Source organism: Macaca thibetana, chromosome 12 (genome assembly GCF_024542745.1).
Source record: "Macaca thibetana thibetana isolate TM-01 chromosome 12, ASM2454274v1, whole genome shotgun sequence".
Classification (NCBI taxonomy): domain Eukaryota; kingdom Metazoa; phylum Chordata; class Mammalia; order Primates; family Cercopithecidae; genus Macaca; species Macaca thibetana.
Genome location: NC_065589.1, coordinates 105,764,672 through 105,784,803, shown reverse-complemented (window position 1 = coordinate 105,784,803; position 20,132 = coordinate 105,764,672). Strand labels below are relative to the sequence as shown.

General features: G+C 34.5%; 1 protein-coding gene across 1 annotated transcript in view; it reads left to right on the top strand.

Moving 5' to 3' along the window:
- THSD7B (thrombospondin type 1 domain containing 7B) overlaps positions 1-20,132 on the top strand; it is a 790,054-nt gene that overhangs the window by 679,364 nt on the left and 90,558 nt on the right. The window contains exon 16 of the mRNA XM_050750933.1: positions 571-721. Within this exon, the coding sequence (XP_050606890.1) occupies positions 571-721 (151 nt within the window). The remainder of the gene's footprint in view (positions 1-570; positions 722-20,132) is intronic.

Here is a 20,132-nt window from a genome sequence, read left to right as displayed (position 1 = left end):
TTGAAACATTCTTTACTGAAATGCAGAAGTTACCTGAAAAAATACGTCTTCAGTTATTTTTCATATTACTTTGCCATGACTTTAAAAATGGGTGAGACAAAGTTTAGGAAATTTTACATGGTATCAGATAGAAGTTTGGGAAAGGTTTAAGAATGCCACGGGAAGCAGGAAGGTTCTAGCTATTACAAAGTGATGGATTTATTCAGAGAAGGAGAGCCTTCAAGATTCATTACAATAAAAAGAATAGTCAGTGCTGGACCGAGTAAATATATTGTAAGTCTCTTGAAATATAAAGTTCTTCAAGGTCAACCACTGCCTTTAGTCCAAGGTCAACCATTGCCTCTAGTCTTTCCATTGTTCTCCCTTGCCCTGATGAATAATGGGTTCTGTACTGAGTTAATGCTCACAAAGCCTGACTGACTAAAGGAGGAAAGTTTTGTTCTCTTTGGTTTCTGTGCTGGTCTTATGTTATATTTAACTATCGTCAGTTACTGTGATACATCATAACTGTTTTAAATATACTCTCCACTGTTTTAAATAATCAAGCTATCTTGTGACCTGGCTTTACAGGTGTGTGAATACTGCGGATAGCGAAGGTGGAGCAGTGGATAGCAACCTGTGCAACCAGGATGAAATTCCCCCGGAAACCCAGTCCTGTTCTCTTATGTGTCCCAATGAGTGTGTCATGTCTGAATGGGGACTTTGGAGCAAATGCCCACAGGTAATTTCTCTTTCTTTGTCCATGCTCTGATAATCTATTGTTGCCTTCACTATTATTCTCTGTGCATTCATAGTGCTGGTCTCCAAAGCATTCTTCTAGTAACATGGGAAAATAATTTTTTTCTTTTTGGGAAATCCAAAGAAAGAAAAAAAGAAAAAAAAAGTCTGCAAGCAAGACTGAGCAATTTAAAATGCCAGTGCTTCTTTCAGGGTCTTTATCACAGGAACATGAACAAGGAAAATGAGCCTATAATGATCACACTAGGATTAAACTGCGCACCCATTGTGAAAGGGGTCTTCTTTAGTAACAAAATGATTCTCGTTACAATATCTTGGTCCTACTCCATTTTTATCCCAGCAGAATCAATTATATCTTAGGAGCTCAACTCCACTGTGCAATTTAGCTTCTGTTAGTGATGATCTGTTTTTGCCTTTTGCTGTTTTCCTGAAGATGAGGCATTCTTTTGCGATGTTCCTACTTCTTCCAAAGCTAACAAAAATACCTTAAAAAAAAAAAACTAAAGCATTTACCTTTATTTTTTTCTTTTAGAGTTTTAAAAAATTGGAAGCACAACAGGAGTATGACAAAATAAATATTATTCAAGGAGCATATTTCAACTTACTATTCCCAGAAGATAAATTCTGATATTTTATACTCATATTTCAAAGTAAGCACTGAAAAAAATGGAAGTGGGGATTAGGAACAAATTATATGAGTTCAAACATTAGAAAGGAAAATTAGGATACTTTGAACTCAATTGTCATACTGACAATTTGTGGAAAGACTGTGGAAATCTCTATATAGAAATGGAAAACATCTTTAAAAGCAGTTACTATCGTATGTTTAGAGCTTCAAATTATTGATTCCTTATTAAATATTGAGCCCTTATCTTTGATATTTGTATAATTCTGTTCCTGAAAGAGACTTCACTCTGTTGTCATTTTTATTTGTCAAGTTGTTTTTAGAGCAATACAATATTGACATGAAGAAAAACTAATAAGAATAACTTGTAGAAATGGGATACTTGTACTACTAAGTCATGTATTTTGTGTGTAACCTGAATATAATGAAAGTTAAAATTTATTGACCACTTATTTTGTGCAAGGCACGTGTAGGAACTATTCCCTTTAGTATTTGCACTAATCCTATTCGGTTGGTAGTATCACTAGTTCATTGTACAGCTTAGAAACTGATGTGTAGAAATGTTAAGTGGTTCACACAAAGTTTTGTACTTAATAAGTGATGAGCTCAGAATGAACATTATTCTGTTGATGAAGCCAGAGATTTTGCTCTTACATTCTTGGCCCAGTTATCTTGGAAAAGTTAAGGTAGATTTAGACTCAATACTTTTCTTTGTTTAAAATGCAATATTTATTTTAAGAAGAAGGGAAGCTGTTTTAGCTGTCTGTATGATTATGCCATGATTGAGTACTATGTTTATATTTTAGAAAGTGTGCTAGTACCACTCTTTATTAATCAACCTATAGACGAATTAGCAGCCTGAAGAAGTTTAATTAAATGTAAGGTCATGATCTTCCTCACTTTTGTTTTCCTAATTTACTCACAGAAGACTCCATTAAGTTCTAATCACTTTGCAATGAAAACATTGCCCTCTTAAGGTATCTGGCCACTGGGCTAAAATTTTTATTGTAAGAACATTTTATACAAAGTTGTGAAGGTTTAGCATTCTGTGTTTATTTCCTTTGGGTTTTTGTTTTTTCAAGGCTTCTTTTTCAAAACATAGTTATTTAATTTTTGGAGTGTTTAGAAATTGGAGGTAGAGAAAATATTTTAACCTCCTTTCATGTGTCAAAAAGACAACAGAGTTACCCACTTGTCAGCATGAAATGAAAAGGTTGTTCCTTTACCTGCTTATGTACCTTCTAAATTACATAATGATAGAAGCTATGACAATAACAATAGACTTTTATTGAGCATATCTTATATAACCAACAGTATACTGAAGGCTACATGTAACTCTTAAGTTTTATAACAACATTGCACTATGATGATGTAACACTTGTCCATGGCCATTCAGGTCTGTCTAACCACAATGGCCTTATTCTTTCTCAGATGGTATGCTATACTATCCCATGTAAATGTAAACTTCAAAGTGAAAAAATGTAATTATGGCTCATATCTGATTATTTTCCCTAGATCTAGATATATTGCATAACTTTAGTTAAGTTGCAAGATATTAGCATACTGTCCCAACATCATAGGACAATCCCAATCAGTATTGACAATGAGAATGAGAATGATTATAGCAAATGCAGCAAACTAAATCATTGTGCCCATAATTTAATTAGCACTTCAATGTGCATTTCATCAGAAAAAGGAAACAATTACTTTATAAGTGTTCTGTAGACCATGAGCTGATTTAAGGATCTTTAATATTTGCCATTATTTTACCAAATTCTCCTTTGATAGTCTACCATGTGACATATGATATTGGGACAAATTCACTATTTGTTGGGTATTTTCTCCTGCAAAGGTACTTCTTTAGAGACAAACACATAAAGAAGCTGAACATGTTTTTAAGTATGGTTGCAGCAAGTTACTTAAATCTGAGTTACAGGTTTCTTACTGGGAAATGAGGATAATAATAGCTATTTTTTTTCAGATTGCTTAAAAAATTAGATATAATATGTATAAAATAAATGTCATAAGGTATTACCTAACACAGAATTGTGATGAAGAAGAACCATCACAAAGCCCCTTCCCACTTACCTTGTTTGCCATGTGGTTGGGAAATCCCAGACAGGGGGCAGTACATTTTTTAAGCTATACAGGAAAGATCCCTTCCCCTGCACAAAATAAGTTATTACTCGATCTTTTAGAAATAAAATGTCACCTCCATTACTGAAACATAACTTATATCTAATTTAATAGTGGTCCTTAAAAATAACGCATCACAAAGATAACTTTGAATGAATGGGTTACTGACCTGACAGTAACTGCAAATTGCAAACCATACAGAAGGACAAATAAGACAAAGGCATTAAAAATTGTATTGGGACATTTTTTTAAAAACTGTATTGGGAAAACCATAAATGAATCAAGCAGAAACAAATACAATTCAAAGAGGAATTTGAAGAAAATGAAAAACTATTTGTTTCCTTTGTTTTATGTTCGTGTTTTTTCTTATTCCCATAATACACACACATATATATTTACTTTAACATATATAAATATATATATATGTGTGTGTGTGTACTAGAATGCTTTACTATGAAAGGAAGATTATGTAATTGTGTGTACAATAACCTTCCTAATGGTGTTTCTGCTTTAAAGGTATGTGTGTGTGTATACATGTTCATACATGTATATAAGTACATGCACACACATACAAATATATAGACATTTTGTAGTTTATTACTTACCACCAGGTGTTCTCTTTTACCTCAGTTTTTCCAGTTTTTGTCCTGATCCTACATACTTCAGAATTATGCTGAGGATTATTCATAGAATCATGTATTCTTCAAGAGAAGTTCATAAATTTCTGGATGCAAATGTCTTGGAACATTTGAAATTGATGAGCCACTTATGTATCTGAAACAATATTGGGTTGCCTTCATTTATGCTACCAATCCTTACAGAAATTTAACATTGAATAACACAGATTTTCTATTTATATCTCTCCTTGGAATCTTGGCAAAGGAATTTCCTAAACACTGATATTGATAGGACAAGGGTATTGGAAGTGAATTTCAAAACTGTTGTATATTTTGCAGAAGCAAGACTTTGCAAACCCACTCCAGAAAGGTGACTTAGATTTAGCAAACCTATTTGACCTTTGATTCACCTCTAGCTGAATGTATCAGGGGTTGGCCAGAACTGTAGCCAAGCATCCCTTCAGATAATGGGAATTAGAGGCTTATTAAACAGTGGTCCCAAGGAAACTTCATGATCAAAAAGTGACCCAAATCTTTGAATTATCACCAGAACAATCTATGAAAAAGGATCACAAGGGAAGACTTTGCAAAGAAACTACATAGGGCTTAAGTGCAATGGAATCTGGATTCTATCACAGTCTGAATATTGTGTTTTTAAAGTTCACCTTATTTCTGTGCTTTATTCTTTTCTCTAATTCTTTATGTGTGCAGGAGATACTAGTGAAAGCCAGTGCAGAAACCAAAATTATTTCTTCAGGCAAATGCCCTGCTTTAAAAGAGAAAGAGAAATGCATGTGGTTTTCTGATAAGTGATCTATAATTAAGCATTTGAGGTTAAGAAAAACACCCCCTCCATTTTTTTTAATTGTGCTCCAGTGTTATTTTGGGGAAATGCTGTGAGCAATGACATTTTATTCCTGATGACTCAGTATTTTCAGCACCTTAGCATCACCTGTGCAAATTATGTTTCAGGGAAGCAATTTATCCCAAAGTTTAGTACTAGAGCTCAGCTCTAAGCACTTCCTCAATCTCACCTAACAGTTTTTATCATGCAGATGGCAACCTGTATTTGTCTCTGGAGGAGGTGCCTAATGGTCCTGACCCTCATGCTACCTAGTTCTTTTGTTTGACTCACAGCTGAAAGCCAGAGGATGAGAATGATGATAATTTTCTATAATCTGGACAGTAAATTCTGGTTGCGTGTGCTAAATTGATATTGGCTCTTGTCAGATGACAGTAATTCATTACTCAGGGGCTTGCAGAGTATTTTACCCCTGTGTGCAGTGAGATGTAATATCACTTAGAGCCACTTTTATTTCCAGAACCATATGAGGCACTGCAAGAAGGGTGCCTCATTTCATGCATTGGAGCAGTGAATGACAATCTAATAGAAGCAGTCTTTAGGTTCCTCAAGGTTTTGATATTTAATATGCTTGTTATCATTCTTTCTTATACAGCCTGACTTCTTTGATTCTCAATATCATCAATCTGGAGTACAAAATAAGGCTTCCATTGCTGTCAGTTTCCCTCTGTCTCTCCCTTTGCCCTGACACCTTCCATTCTCCCTCTCTATCTCCATTTCTATCTCTGTCTCTATTTCATGAAATTCTCAGTTATAAAAAATAGTATGATGGGCCCTATACATTGATCATCCTGCTTCAACAATTATCTACATATGACAAACCTTATTTCATTTATCTCTTCTTCCCCCACTTCTCTTTCACTTTCTTGCTAGCAGACTAAGGCATATCCCACATTTTATATTATTTCAGCCATAAATACTTCTGCATACCTTCCTAAGAGAAAATGATTAATGAAAACAACTACACCTAACAACACTTTTCTATACCTTGTAAAAGTATAATTCTATACTTTGTAAAAGTATAATTTTCAAAAAATTAAAAATGTGACTCATACCAAGTGTCAAAAGTTAATTAACTGATTAGTCATTAAACTAGCATGATTGTAAGGCGATTCAAAGAGAACTGGAGAGAAAAGAGAATTTTCACGTCTAACAGTGATGGAATATCATTGGATTTCTTTGGGCTGGATTTATGCTCCATAGTAAACAGTGTTACAAAGGGCAAAATGTATAAACCAACAGTTTTGATACATTGGATGAGTAGCATGGGACTATGGTGACTGAGGGAAGAAAACCAAATGAAGTGAGCCTTCCAATCACCATGGCTTTCTGGCTAGAGGCAATTTCTGAATGGTGATGAAAGGAATGAGATTCCAAGGAGACCATGGTGAGGATCCAGCAACCAGAGTCGGAGAGGTACAGGAAGTTGAAATTTGAAACACAAAGTACTGAAAAGAAAGGAGCTAGGCAAACAAAATAATCTAGATACCTAGAAGGGGCCTCCTGGTGTTCTTAGCTAACTATTAATTTGGACATTCATGGAGTGAAACCCCCCAAGTTCAGACAAAGAATGACTTCTGAGAATATGCAAGGTATACATATTCTAAAGCTCACACAGGTCTAGGAGACATTTCAATTTCATGTAGTGTAAACAGAGATACCTCTTTAAGCTCTGAGATCATTTATTAATGACCTAACAAGGGTTTTGCCTTAGCAGGAGGGTTAAATTAACCTTAAAGTCTACTCCGGAATTTCCCTAATGAAATTTAAAGACAAACCACAGAAAGACCAAGCTGATCCACAGGTAACATTACTGCCTGCCAAAACATACTTCAGCACATTTGAAAGGAAGACAATCCCGGCCCCCACAAGCATTCAGCAGTGTTACATTCACAACATCTAGGAGTGGTTATTGGCCAGATGTGGGGCATGATAGGGACCTAGGTGGTTTTGGTAATATTTGTTTCTTTTTTACAAGGTAACATTTTATTTCATGAGCTCTGTTCTGGCTATACAGGTGTTTTCACTTGAAGACATAGCTACAAAGCACAGGAAGAAAAAAAAGAATGGAAAAGAAATGAATAGGGACTAAGTGATCTGTAGAACAATTGCAAGTCATTTAACACATGCATAATTAGAGCCCTGGAAGAAAAGTAGGGAGTGGACAGAAAAATATTTGAAGAAGTAATAGCTCAAATTATTTCAAATTTTGGAGTGGTTGCAGTTTTCAGAGAATGTTATCTGGATCATATGATCCTGGCTGACAATATTCTGAGGATAAAATAGAAAAAATATTCTAGAAGGTCTCAGTACCAGTACATTAGCAATGTTTCCCTTAATCACTTTATTTTCAAAATGGTAGCACCATGGTCAATTGTGCCCAGTGTAGAGATTTTCTGCTTTACTTTTCCCAAATAATGAAGTTCCATCCAATCAGTTAAAAGTCCCAAGTAGAAAAAAAAAAGGCTGACATTCCCATGAGTAAGAGGAAACTCCTGCCTGATTGCCTTGCACTGAGACATTAGTTTTTTCCTGCCATTGTACTGAAACCAAAACATTGGCTCTTCTTGGGTATAAAGCCAGCAGGCCCTTTGGACTGGAACCACACCATTGGCTCTCTTGGGTCTCCAGCTTGCAGACTGCAGATCTTGGGACTTGTCAAGCTCCATAATCATGTGAGCCAATTCCTAAATAAATTAATATGCATGTGAGTACACACACACACACGCACACACACATACGGACACACACACTATTGATTCTGTATCTTTGGAGAACCCTAATATAGACGGGTTAATTATTGACAGATGCACTTTCGATTAGTTCTCTAGTTTTGAACACTACTTTTAACTCCTTTTTCAGATTTACTTGATGGTCAAATTCCTAGTCTTTTGAGGCTATAGAGTCCAAATCAAGTTCCAATTTATCCATTGCTGATTTGGAATTCAGTACTTTCAAGTCGGCTCTCAGTTATCAGATAAGTTTTCTAACTTCTTAAATTTTATTACTATTAGGTCCTTATATTACTATTGTTGTTTGTACACCTTTATAAACAAATGTCTTCACTCTCATTTTGATCCTTTTAATATCATTTTAGTGGTATTCCTGGAAAGAGTTTTGTATAGTCTTCCATCTTTAACCAAAATTTCCTATCAAATTAAATTTTAACACAATTTGTGATACCTTCTGTCATATAAAAGTGTTTACTTTTTATGATACTCTTTCTTGCTTTAAAAAAATCCTAGATATGTTTCTAATATTTTAATTGCTTAAAAATGCATAAACATGTTTTACTTAGTTTTGTGTATGTTGACACAAGTTCTATTACATTTCAAATGAATATTCCTGTACCAACTAGTTTCTGGATTCCATTTTCTAGACATTTTAAAAAAGTTTTCACAAGAGTTTTATTTATATTTTTGCTGTACCCAGTTACATTTAATATCATGTGAATTGACATTTTTTTAATCACTATTATTAGTGGAGTGTTTTCTTCCATGTGTGTATCTAATTGGTTAGTGCTAATGTATAAAGAAACAAATGGGTGCTTTGGTATTGCAGGAATATCTTGCATCCAGCTGTGTTATCTTAATTTTATTATTAATTCTACTAGTAGTTTTTACAAAATTAGTTCATAGTCTTAGGTTTTCCTAACATATACCTATATAATATACAAATAATGATTTACCTATCCTTTCTTGATATTCACATTATCTTTCCTAGACATACATACTTTATTAGGAAGAACTTTCTAAATAGTGCTAAAAATCAAAAATCATTTTTATCTTTTCCTAGTATATTAGACTGTTCTCATGTTGCTGTAAAGAAATACCTGAGGTTGAGTAATTTATTTAAAAAAAAAAAGAGGTTTAATTGTCTCACAGTCCTGCAGGCTGTACAGGAAGCGTGGTTTCTGGAGAGGCCTCAGGAAGCTTTTACTTGGGTGAAGTGAGATCAGGCACATCACATGGCAAGAGCAGGAGCAAGAGAGAAGGGGAATATTGGAGAAGGTGCCACACACTTTTAAATGTCCAGATCTCGTATGAAGTCAGAGCAAGAGGTCATTTATCACCAAGGGGATGGCCCAAGCCATTCATGAGGAATCCACTCCCATCATCCAAATATCTCCCACTAGGCCCCACCTTCAACATTGGGGATTACAATTCAACATGAGATCTGGGCGGGGATAAATATCCAAACTATATCACCTGGCTTTAATCAGGTGATATAATATGTTTGAGCTATTGTTAAACAAATAGTCGTTGTGTATTATATTTAATTTTTTTCTGTGAATTTCTTTTTAAATATATATATACACAATATATCACCAGATGTATGTGTTCAAAAATGATTAGTCAGTTTTATTCAATGCTTTTCATTTTTGCTGGTATTATTTTTAGAATTTGTCTTTTATAAATATGATAAAGCAGAATGTCTAGTTTTGAAATACCCATGAATTCTTAAATTAAACTTTAAATTAGAGGCCGAGCTCATGGCTCACGCCTGTAATCCCAGCACTTTGTAAGGCCTAGGTGGGCAGATCACCTGAGGTCAGGAGCTTGAGACCAGCCTGCCCAACATGGCAAAATCCCATCTCTACTAAAAATACAACATTTAGCCATGCATAGTGGTGCATGCCTGTAATCCTAGCTTCTCGGGAGGCTTAGGCAGGAGAATCACTTGAACACAGGATGCAGCGGCTGCAGTGAACTGAGATTGCATCACTGCACTCCACACTCCAGCCTGGGCGACAGAGAGAGACTCTGTCTCAAAAAATAATAATTATAAAAATAAAAAAATAAATTATAATAAATAAAATTTGCTGGGCATGGTGGCTTATACCTGTAATTCCAGCATTTTGGGAGGCCAAGGTGGGTGGATCACTTGAGGTCAGGTGTTGAGACCAGCCTGGCCAACACAGTAAAAACTCCATCTCTTCTAAAAATACAAAAATTAGCTGGACATGTTGGTGGGTGCCTATAATCCCAGCTACTCGGGAGGCTGAGGCATGAGGATTGCTTGAGCCTGGGAGGCAGAGGTTGCAGGAGGTTGCAGTGAGCCAATATGGCGCCACTGCACTCCAGCCTGGGTGACAGAGGGAGACTCCCTCTCAAAAAACTAAAAACTAAAAATAAATTAATTAATTAAATTCTCTTTAGTTTATCATTTTTTTTTAACTGGTTCAGGATGTTCTGGTTCAAGATGTTTCTCTCTCTCATCTCTGTCTCTCTTATTCTTCCCATCTTAGCATATTTGGCATTACTGGTATGCTAATTTTAAAATAATTTGTCAAGTTTCAGCATTTTATATTCTTTGAACTAGTTTTGTTAAGTGTAGGAAATAGTTATTTGACATTTTAAAATACATCTGGAGCTGGAATATTTTTCAGTGTTTTTTTTAATATACAATTTCTCCATTTTCTCTTGTTATAGTCTTTTGAATGCTTCTGCTTCAATTTTAGCATTTATATTTCACACAGTTATGGCATATTTCTGTTAAATTTAAAAACGTCCATTGAAATCCAGCACACATAGTTTTTTAAAAAACTAATCTAGTCTCATATATCTGTGATCGCCAACATTTTTCTACTTTTTAATCACATACTAATGTGTATGTGTGTCTCTGGCATTTTGCATTTTGACACTTCTATCTATATCCATATATTTGTATGTTGACTCATGTTGTCTTTTTTTTTTTTTAAGATGGAATTTCACTCTTGTCACCCAGGCTGGAGTACAATGGCGTGATTTCAGCTCACTGAAACCTCTGCCTCCTGGGTTCAAGTGATTCTCCTGCCTCAGGCTCCCAACTAGCTGGGATTACAGGTGCATGCCACCATGCCCAGCTAATTTTTGTATTTTTAGTAGAGATGGGGTTTCGCCATGTTGACCAGGCTGGGCTCAAGCTCCTGACCTCAGGTGATTCGCCCACCTGGGCCTCCACAAATGCTGGGGTTACAGGAGTGAGTCACCACACCCAGCCCCATGTTGCCCATTTAAAATCACATGACTTAAGTGTAAGGTTTTGATGTTTGGGCACACAGTTTCCTGTCATTTGGTTTTCTTTTCCCTTTTTTGGCTATTTACATTTCTTATTATTCTTAAACTTTGACATTTTTGTCATTTGTAAAATAAAAAAATACTTAGATCTATTTGTTAAGTTTTTATTTAATCAATATTCTATTTAGAAAAAAATTTTACCTCATTCTATTAATGTAATGTATTTTCTCTTTTTTAATCATGAAACATTTAAGCATGCAGAAACTACCCAGAATCATATAAATAAAACTTTAGTGTCCAACCTCCAGTTTTATAAAATCTTAAGCAGTTTATGCCTACATTTTAAAAATTCAACCCTTTCCTTATATCCAATTGTGAAATTTTGTGATTTTCTTCAAGTTGGTATTTTACGTTAAGTTTATATTTAGGCATTGCCATTTTAAATTACACGGTTTAAAATATTATTGCCAGCATAGAGGCAGTATAGTGTTGGGTTTTCTTTTTGGTTTTTGGTTTTCATATTTTTACTCACTTCACTAGAATTTTATATTTGCTCTCGCGTATTTGGGGTCTGGTTTCTTAGTATTTTAAGGCATATAAGTGTATTATCTCAAATAATAGATATGCTTTTTTTTCTGATGTGTACATGCAAGCGTGTAGAATTCTTTTTCCTATCAGAACTTACTGAGTTGGGAAGAGCCAACAACCACCATGGCAATTATATACTCCTGGTTATTGGACATCCTTGCATTCCTGATTACCACAGCAATGCCAAGTGCTTCACAATTATTATGACTCTTAGATTGAGATCATTTATGATTTTCGCCTTAAGGAACAAAAGACTAAGACTGAGACCATAACTAAGATGAAGACTACATAAGCTGCCACTTGTGTTTAAAAATTATAGAAAATTTGAGTGAAATGATTAACTTTTAAGTTCATTTTTTTTTTTTTCTTTCATGGCCCTCCTGATTTTTCTCTTTTGCTATCAGTACCTGTGCTTCACTTTTCATATCTAAGCCATACTTTCTCCCTTCCTTTTACTCCAGAACAGAACTCACAATATTCTTTTGTACAAGTCCTGGAAAGAGCTAGATCACTGGCCGTACTATTTACCATGGCTAATACTTGTCCAAGCATTTTAATACAAGCGTTTAGTACAAGACACACCAATGTGAGACACACTTAGGCCTGATTACCTCACAAAGAACCAGACTGATGGTCTGATTGATGGTCATTTTCTGAGCTAGAACCATGGGCAGGGTGACATCATCTGGAATGGAAATTTGTGCAGGACAGGCATCATGGCTGACTTGGCCAGTATAGCTGACTATAATAATAATATGTTTATTTCTAAACATACAAGATTGTATCAGGTTTGGATTTTAGACTTTCTTGATTGAATACCCTGTATGTATCGCAATGAGTGTTTGTGTATGTGTGTGTTTGCGTATAAATGGATGAATTATTATAATATTTTGAAAGTCTTTTATATTAGATATCTTTGCTTTTCCAAGAAAAACAACTCAATCACTCCTACTGTATAATATTTTTTAAAGTAGCATAGGTTTTTTAGTGCTTCTGCATCATATTTCTATAATTGACATTGATTTATAATTTCCTTTTTAAATGTTAATTTTGTAAATTTGGGATTAGGGCATCTAATTGCTGTGAAATACATTTTGCACTTTTTCCTCTGCTTTGAAATAGTTTCTTTTTTTTTTTGAGCTAAGGAGGTACATGATACCTGATGACATAAAGGAGTTTATCTGTGAAACTCTCTGGATACAGAACATTTTGGTTGGTGACCTTTGATCAAACTATTCCTTAGTTTCCTCCAGACTGATTAGTCTATTCACATTTTCAATAATTTCTTGAGTTAATTGTCAGAACTTTTATTTTTTCTGATACACTTTAAAAATCCCCTTGTGGAAGAGTCTTTCTACTTTTATTTCACTTTGTTTATTATTTTTTTCTCTTCATTTCTCTTGATTAGATTTGTTAAAAGTTTACCCCTTTAGTAATCTATTTTCAAAATTTTATTTGATGATTGTATCTGGTCTTTTTATTTTCTAATTTATCATTTTTAGTTGTTGCACTTATTTAACCTATTTGGGGAGGCATTTAAGGCATACATTTTTTTCCAACTAGAATAAAATGCTTATTAATATATTTACTATCTTTAGTAGTAATAAAACATTTAAAGATATTAATTTCCCTTTAGTAGAATTTGGGCAGAGTGGAATGGTAAGGTTTTGACTCCGACCTTAAATTTGACATATAGTATTCTCATTTTCATTATGTCTAAAAAGCCCATAATGATATAAATGTCCTTGTTTCCTGAATATTTTATAAAGTTCAGTATATTTCAGTTTTTAAATTTCAAAGGTTTTTCATATTATTTAAGCTTTTTTACTTATTAATTTATGTTTGCTTTAAAAAGATATTTAAGTTTTAACAAAATCAGTGATTGCCTTTCTTAGAATACATATATATTGAAAAAATTGGTTCCATTTATTATATTTTTCAATATTCTTGTGTCCTATTTGTCATAAACCTATCAAAAAGTTATAGAATGATAGCAGTCTATTAGAGGATGCCATAACAATTATATTTCTGTCAAATTCTTTTTGCTTCTATTATAGTGTTTTATTCTTATAGTTTGATACCATGTTATTTAGCTCAATAAGGATCACAAATGTTTGTTTATATAATGTTTGGCTGATCTTTGTTTCATAAGAACGTTTTGCCTGGGATTTTATTCTGTCTAACAGTTATGCTGTTTTCCTTTCTTTTTCTTTTTGTTTTTAAAATATCTTTATTGACCCTTTTTTAATTTTTCTATGCTTATTTCTTTTAGAGAAGACTTCCATTAGAAGATAGATTAATATTTTTGGCTTTTCATAGGAGTATTTAAAATCTATTTTGTATAATGGGCATCTGTTGTATTATGCTACAAAAAGAAAGGATCTTTGATATTTCTTTTATCTCCAGTAGTTTCATGGACTATGCCTTGTATTTGTCTGTGCACTTGAGTAATTTAATATTACTACTGGTTATCTTTTTTTTTAATTAAAAATCTTAAATATGTATTTCTATGCATTACAAATATATAAACAAAAAATTCAATAGTGAACCTTGCATATCAAAAAATACATAGCTTGTTTTATTTCTCCCTCAAATTTTTTGTATTTTGTCAATAATAACTTAAAATTATAGAGCTAGATGATTATTTTCATCAGCTTCTGTATTTTACATAATCATATATTATTTGTAAATATCCACATAGAAAAGCTAATCTTTTACTATTAGAACATTTTTGCTTTTATGAATGTGGTACCCTTTAATTTCTGTATTTTAACTATGGAATACCACTCCAAGCAAGTTGGAATGATACCTTGAATTTCTGTATGCTTCATTATGACAAAACTTCAAGTGCTTTAGCGCATTCTGAGACCATAACTTTTATTCCTAAATCACTTCTCATTACTGGATGAATCTTCACCCAAGCTGCATTTTTCTGTTATCCCCTGTATGGTTTAAGGTTTTACATGTTTATTTTCTATCTCAACTCTAGGAAATTTTTAATTGTCTTTTGATGTATATACTTTATATGTTAAAATGCACAGATCTCAAGGGTATGAGTTGATCAATATTTTTACTTCTTATATCTCTGAATAACCACTAAACACAAAAAGATAAGCCAAATCTAGTACACTACAGGATCTTTGATGCTACTTTTCAGTGTATATGCACAATTTTCTACCCAAATTTAGGCACTTCTATTACATCTATTAGTTTTGCCCGCCTTGGGCTTCATGTACTGGAATAATACCCTAGCCTTTAGTGTATGATCTCATTAACTCAACATTATATCTTAATTTCATGTAAATGGAACCACACAGTTCTTTTTGGTCTAGTTTCATTTGCTCAACATAATGCCTTTGAGATGTCTGTGTGTTGTCGAGCAGATCAGTAGTTGTTCTTTTTTGTTGTTAAATTTCACTGCAGGATTATAGCATCATATATTTATGTACTCTCTTGTTAGTGGACATTTGGTTCATTTCTAGTTTAGAGCCTTTATGAAGAAAGCTACTGCAAACATTCTGTAAAAGGCATTTTGTAAACATCTGCACTCATTTCTCTTAAGCACATATTTAGGAGTAGAATAGCTAAGTTACAAAATAGGTGTATATTAATTATTAGAAATTTTCAAGCAGTTTTCAAAGTTATAGTGCCATTTGACACAATTTACAACAATGTAGGAAACTTTCTGTTTTAATACAACCTCATCAACATTTGATATTTTCCATGATTTTTCTTGTTTAATTTTAGCTACTCTGCTGGGTATGCAGTAATATTTTTTAGTGATTTTAATTTGTATTTCCCTAATAACTAATATTGTTGAGCAACTTTTTATCAGCTTATGGATCATTAAGATATCTTATTTGTAAAATGATTGTTGAAGGCACATGCCTATTTTTTTAATGAATTTAATTATTTTTATTATTGATTTAAATAAGTTATTTGTGTATTCTAGATGTAAGTCATCTGTCAGATGTAAGCATTGTGAATATTTTCCACAATTTTAGATTACTTTCTACTTTTTATCACAATGTTTTGTTTTGTTTTAGAAGAGGATTTTAGTTCTATTGATGCCAAATTTATTGTTTTATTTTATGGTTAATATCTATTTTGTCCTAAGAAATCTTTTTCTTTTTTTTATTTTTATTTTTATTTTTTTTTTTTTTTATTTTTTTTTATTTTTTAATTTATTTATTATTATTATACTTTAAGTTGTAGGGTACATGTGCATAACGTGCAGGTTTGTTACATATGTATACTTGTGCCATGTTGGTGTGCTGCATCCATCAACTTGTCATTTACATCAGGTATAACTCCCAATGCAATCCCTCCCCCCTCCCCCCTCCCCATGATAGGCCCTGGTGTGTGATGTTCCCCTTCCCGAGTCCAAGTGATCTCATTGTTCAGTTCCCACCTATGAGTGAGAACATGTGGTGTTTGGTTTTCTGTTCTTGTGATAGTTTGCTAAGAATGATGGTTTCCAGCTGCATCCATGTCCCTACAAAGGACACAAACTCATCCTTTTTTATGGCTGCATAGTATTCCATGGTGTATATGTGCCACATTTTCTTAATCCAATCTGTCACTGATGGACATTTGGGTTGATTCCAAGTCTTTGCTATTGTGAATAGTGCCGCAATAAACAGACGTGTGCATGTGTCTTTATAGCAGCATGATTTATAATCCTTTGGGTATATACCCAGTAATGGGATGGCTGGGTCATATGGTACATCTAGTTCTAGATCCTTGAGGAATCGCCATACTGTTTTCCAAAATGGTTGAACTAGTTTACAATCCCACCAACAGTGTAAAAGTGTTCCTATTTCTCCACATCCTCTCCAGCACCTGTTGTTTCCTGACTTTTTAATGATCGCCATTCTAACTGGTGTGAGATGGTATCTCATTGTGGTTTTGATTTGCATTTCTCTGATGGCCAGTGATGATGAGCATTTTTTCATGTGTCTGTTGGCTGTATGAATGTCTTCTTTTGAGAAATGTCTGTTCATATCCTTTGCCCACTTTTTGATGGGGTTGTTTGTTTTTTTCTTGGAAATTTGTTTGAGTTCTTTGTAGGTTCTGGATATTAGCCCTTTGTCAGATGAGTAAATTGCAAAAATTTTCTCCCATTCTGTAGGTTGCCTGTTCACTCTGATGGTAGTTTCTTTTGCTGTGCAGAAGCTCTTTAGTTTAATGAGATCCCATTTGTCAATTTTGGCTTTTGCTGCCGTTGCTTTTGGTGTGTTAGACATGAAGTCTTTGCCCATGCCTATGTCCTGAATGGTACTACGTAGGTTTTGCTCTAGGATTTTTATGGTATTAGGTCTAACATTTAAGTCTCTAATCCATCTTGAATTAATTTTCGTATAAGGAGTAAGGAAAGGATCCAGTTTCAGCTTTCTACTTATGGCTAGCCAATTTTCCCAGCACCATTTATTAAATAGGGAATCCTTTCCCCATTTCTTGTTTCTCTCAGGTTTGTCAAAGATCAGATGGCTGTAGATGTGTGGTATTATTTCTGAGGACTCTCTTCTGTTCCATTGGTCTATATCTCTGTTTTGGTACCAGTACCATGCTGTTTTGGTTACTGTAGCCTTGTAGTATAGTTTGAAGTCAGGTAGCGTGATGCCTCCAGCTTTGTTCTTTTGACTTAGGATTGTCTTGGAGATGCGGGCTCTTTTTTGGTTCCATATGAACTTTAAAGCAGTTTTTTCCAATTCTGTGAAGAAACTCATTGGTAGCTTGATGGTGATGGCATTGAATCTACAAATAACCTTGGGCAGTATGGCCATTTTCACGATATTGATTCTTCCTATCCATGAGTATGGTATGTTCTTCCATTTGTTTGTGTCCTCTTTGATTTCACTGAGCAGTGGTTTGTAGTTCTCCTTGAAGAGGTCCTTTACATCCCTTGTAAGTTGGATTCCTAGGTATTTTATTCTCTTTGAAGCAATTGTGAATGGAAGTTCATTCCTGATTTGGCTCTCTGTTTGTCTGTTACAGGTGTATAAGAATGCTTGTGATTTTTGCACATTAATTTTGTATCCTGAGACTTTGCTGAAGTTGCTTATCAGCTTAAGGAGATTTTGGGCTGAGACAATGGGGTTTTCTAAATATACAATCATGTCATCTGCAAACAGGGACAATTTGAATTCTTCTTTTCCTAACTGAATACCCTTGATTTCTTTCTCTTGCCTGATTGCCCTTGCCAGAACTTCCAACACTATGTTGAATAGGAGTGGTGAGAGAGGGCATCCCTGTCTTGTGCCAGTTTTCAAAGGGAATTTTTCAAGTTTTTGCCCATTCAGTATGATATTGGCTGTGGGTTTGTCATAAATAGCTCTTATGATGTTGAGGTACGTTCCATCAATACCGAATTTATTGAGCATTTTTAGCATGAAGGGCTGTTGAATTTTGTCAAAGGCCTTTTCTGCATCTATTGAGATAATCATGTGGTTCTTGTCTTTGGTTCTGTTTATATGCTGGATTATGTTTATTGATTTGCGAATGTTGAACCAGCCTTGCATCCCAGGGATGAAGCCCACTTGATCATGGTGGATAAGCTTTTTGATGTGTTGCTGAATCCGGTTTGCCAGCATTTTATTGAGGATTTTTGCATCGATGTTCATCAGGGATATTGGTCTAAAATTCTCTTTTTTAGTTGTGTCTCTGCCAGTCTTTGGTATCAGGATGATGTTGGCCTCATAAAATGAGTTAGGGAGGATTCCCTCTTTTTTTATTGATTGGAATAGTTTCAGAAGGAATGGTACCAACTCCTCCTTGTACCTCTGGTAGAATTCAGCTGTGAATCCATCTGGTCCTGGACTTTTTTTGGTTGGTAGGCTATTAATTATTGCCTCAATTTCAGAGCCTGCTATTGGTCTATTCAGGGATTCTACTTCTTCCTGGTTTAGTCTTGGAAGAGTGTAAGTGTCCAGGAAATTATCCATTTCTTCTAGATTTTCCAGTTTATTTGCGTAGAGGTGTTTATAGTATTCTCTGATGGTAGTTTGTATTTCTGTGGGGTCGGTGGTGATATCCCCTTTATCATTTTTAATTGCATCGATTTGATTCTTCTCTCTTTTCTTCTTTATTAGTCTTGCTAGTGGTCTGTCAATTTTGTTGATCTTTTCAAAAAACCAACTCCTGGATTCATTGATTTTTTGGAGAGTTTTTTGTGTCTCTATCTCCTTCAGTTCTGCTCTGTTCTTAGTTATTTCTTGCCTTCTGCTAGCTTTCGAATGTGTTTGCTCTTGCTTCTCTAGTTCTTTTAATTGTGATTTTAGGGTGTCAATTTTAGATCTTTCCTGCTTTCTCTTGTGGGCATTTAGTGCTATAAATTTCCCTCTACACACTGCTTTAAATGTGTCCCAGAGATTCTGGTATGTTGTATCTTTGTTCTCATTGGTTTCAAAGAACATCTTTATTTCTGCCTTCATTTCGTTATGTACCCAGTAGTCATTCAGGAGCAGGTTGTTCAGTTTCCATGTAGTTGAGCGGTTTTGATTGAGTTTCTTAGTCCTGAGTTCTAGTTTGATTGCACTGTGGTCTGAGAGACAGTTTGTTATAATTTCTGTTCTTGTACATTTGCTGAGGAGTGCTTTACTTCCAATTACGTGGTCGATTTTGGAGTAAGTACGATGTGGTGCTGAGAAGAATGTATATTCTGTTGATTTGGGGTGGAGAGTTCTATAGATGTCTATTAGGTCTGCTTGCTGCAGAGATGAGTTCAATTCCTGGATATCCTTGTTAACTTTCTGTCTCGTTGATCTGTCTAATGTTGACAGTGGAGTGTTGAAGTCTCCCATTATTATTGTATGGGAGTCTAAGTCTCTTTGTAAGTCTCTAAGGACTTGCTTTATGAATCTGGGTGCTCCTGTATTGGGTGCATATATATTTAGGATAGTTAGCTCTTCCTGTTGAATTGATCCCTTTACCATTATGTAATGGCCTTCTTTGTCTCTTTTGATCTTTGATGGTTTAAAGTCTGTTTTATCAGAGACTAGTATTGCAACCCCCGCTTTCTTTTGTTCTCCATTTGCTTGGTAAATCTTCCTCCATCCCTTTATTTTGAGCCTATGTATGTCTCTGCGTGTGAGATGGGTCTCCTGAATACAGCAGACTGATGGGTCTTGACTCTTTATCCAGTTTGCCAGTCTGTGTCTTTTAATTGGAGCATTTAGTCCATTTACATTTAAGGTTAATATTGTTATGTGTGAACTTGATCCTGCCATTATGATATTAAGTGGTTATTTTGCTCATTAGTTGATGCAGTTTCTTCCTAGCCTCGATGGTCTTTACATTTTGGCATGTTTTTGCAATGGCTGGTACCGGTTGTTCCTTTCCATGTTGAGTGCTTCCTTCAGGGTCTCTTGTAAGGCAGGCCTAGTGGTGACAAAATCTCTAAGCATTTGCTTATCTGTAAAGGATTTTATTTCTCCTTCACTTATGAAACTTAGTTTGGCTGGATATGAAATTCTGGGTTGAAAATTCTTTTCTTGAAGAATGTTGAATATTGGCCCCCACTCTCTTCTGGCTTGTAGAGTTTCTGCCGAGAGATCTGCTGTTAGTCT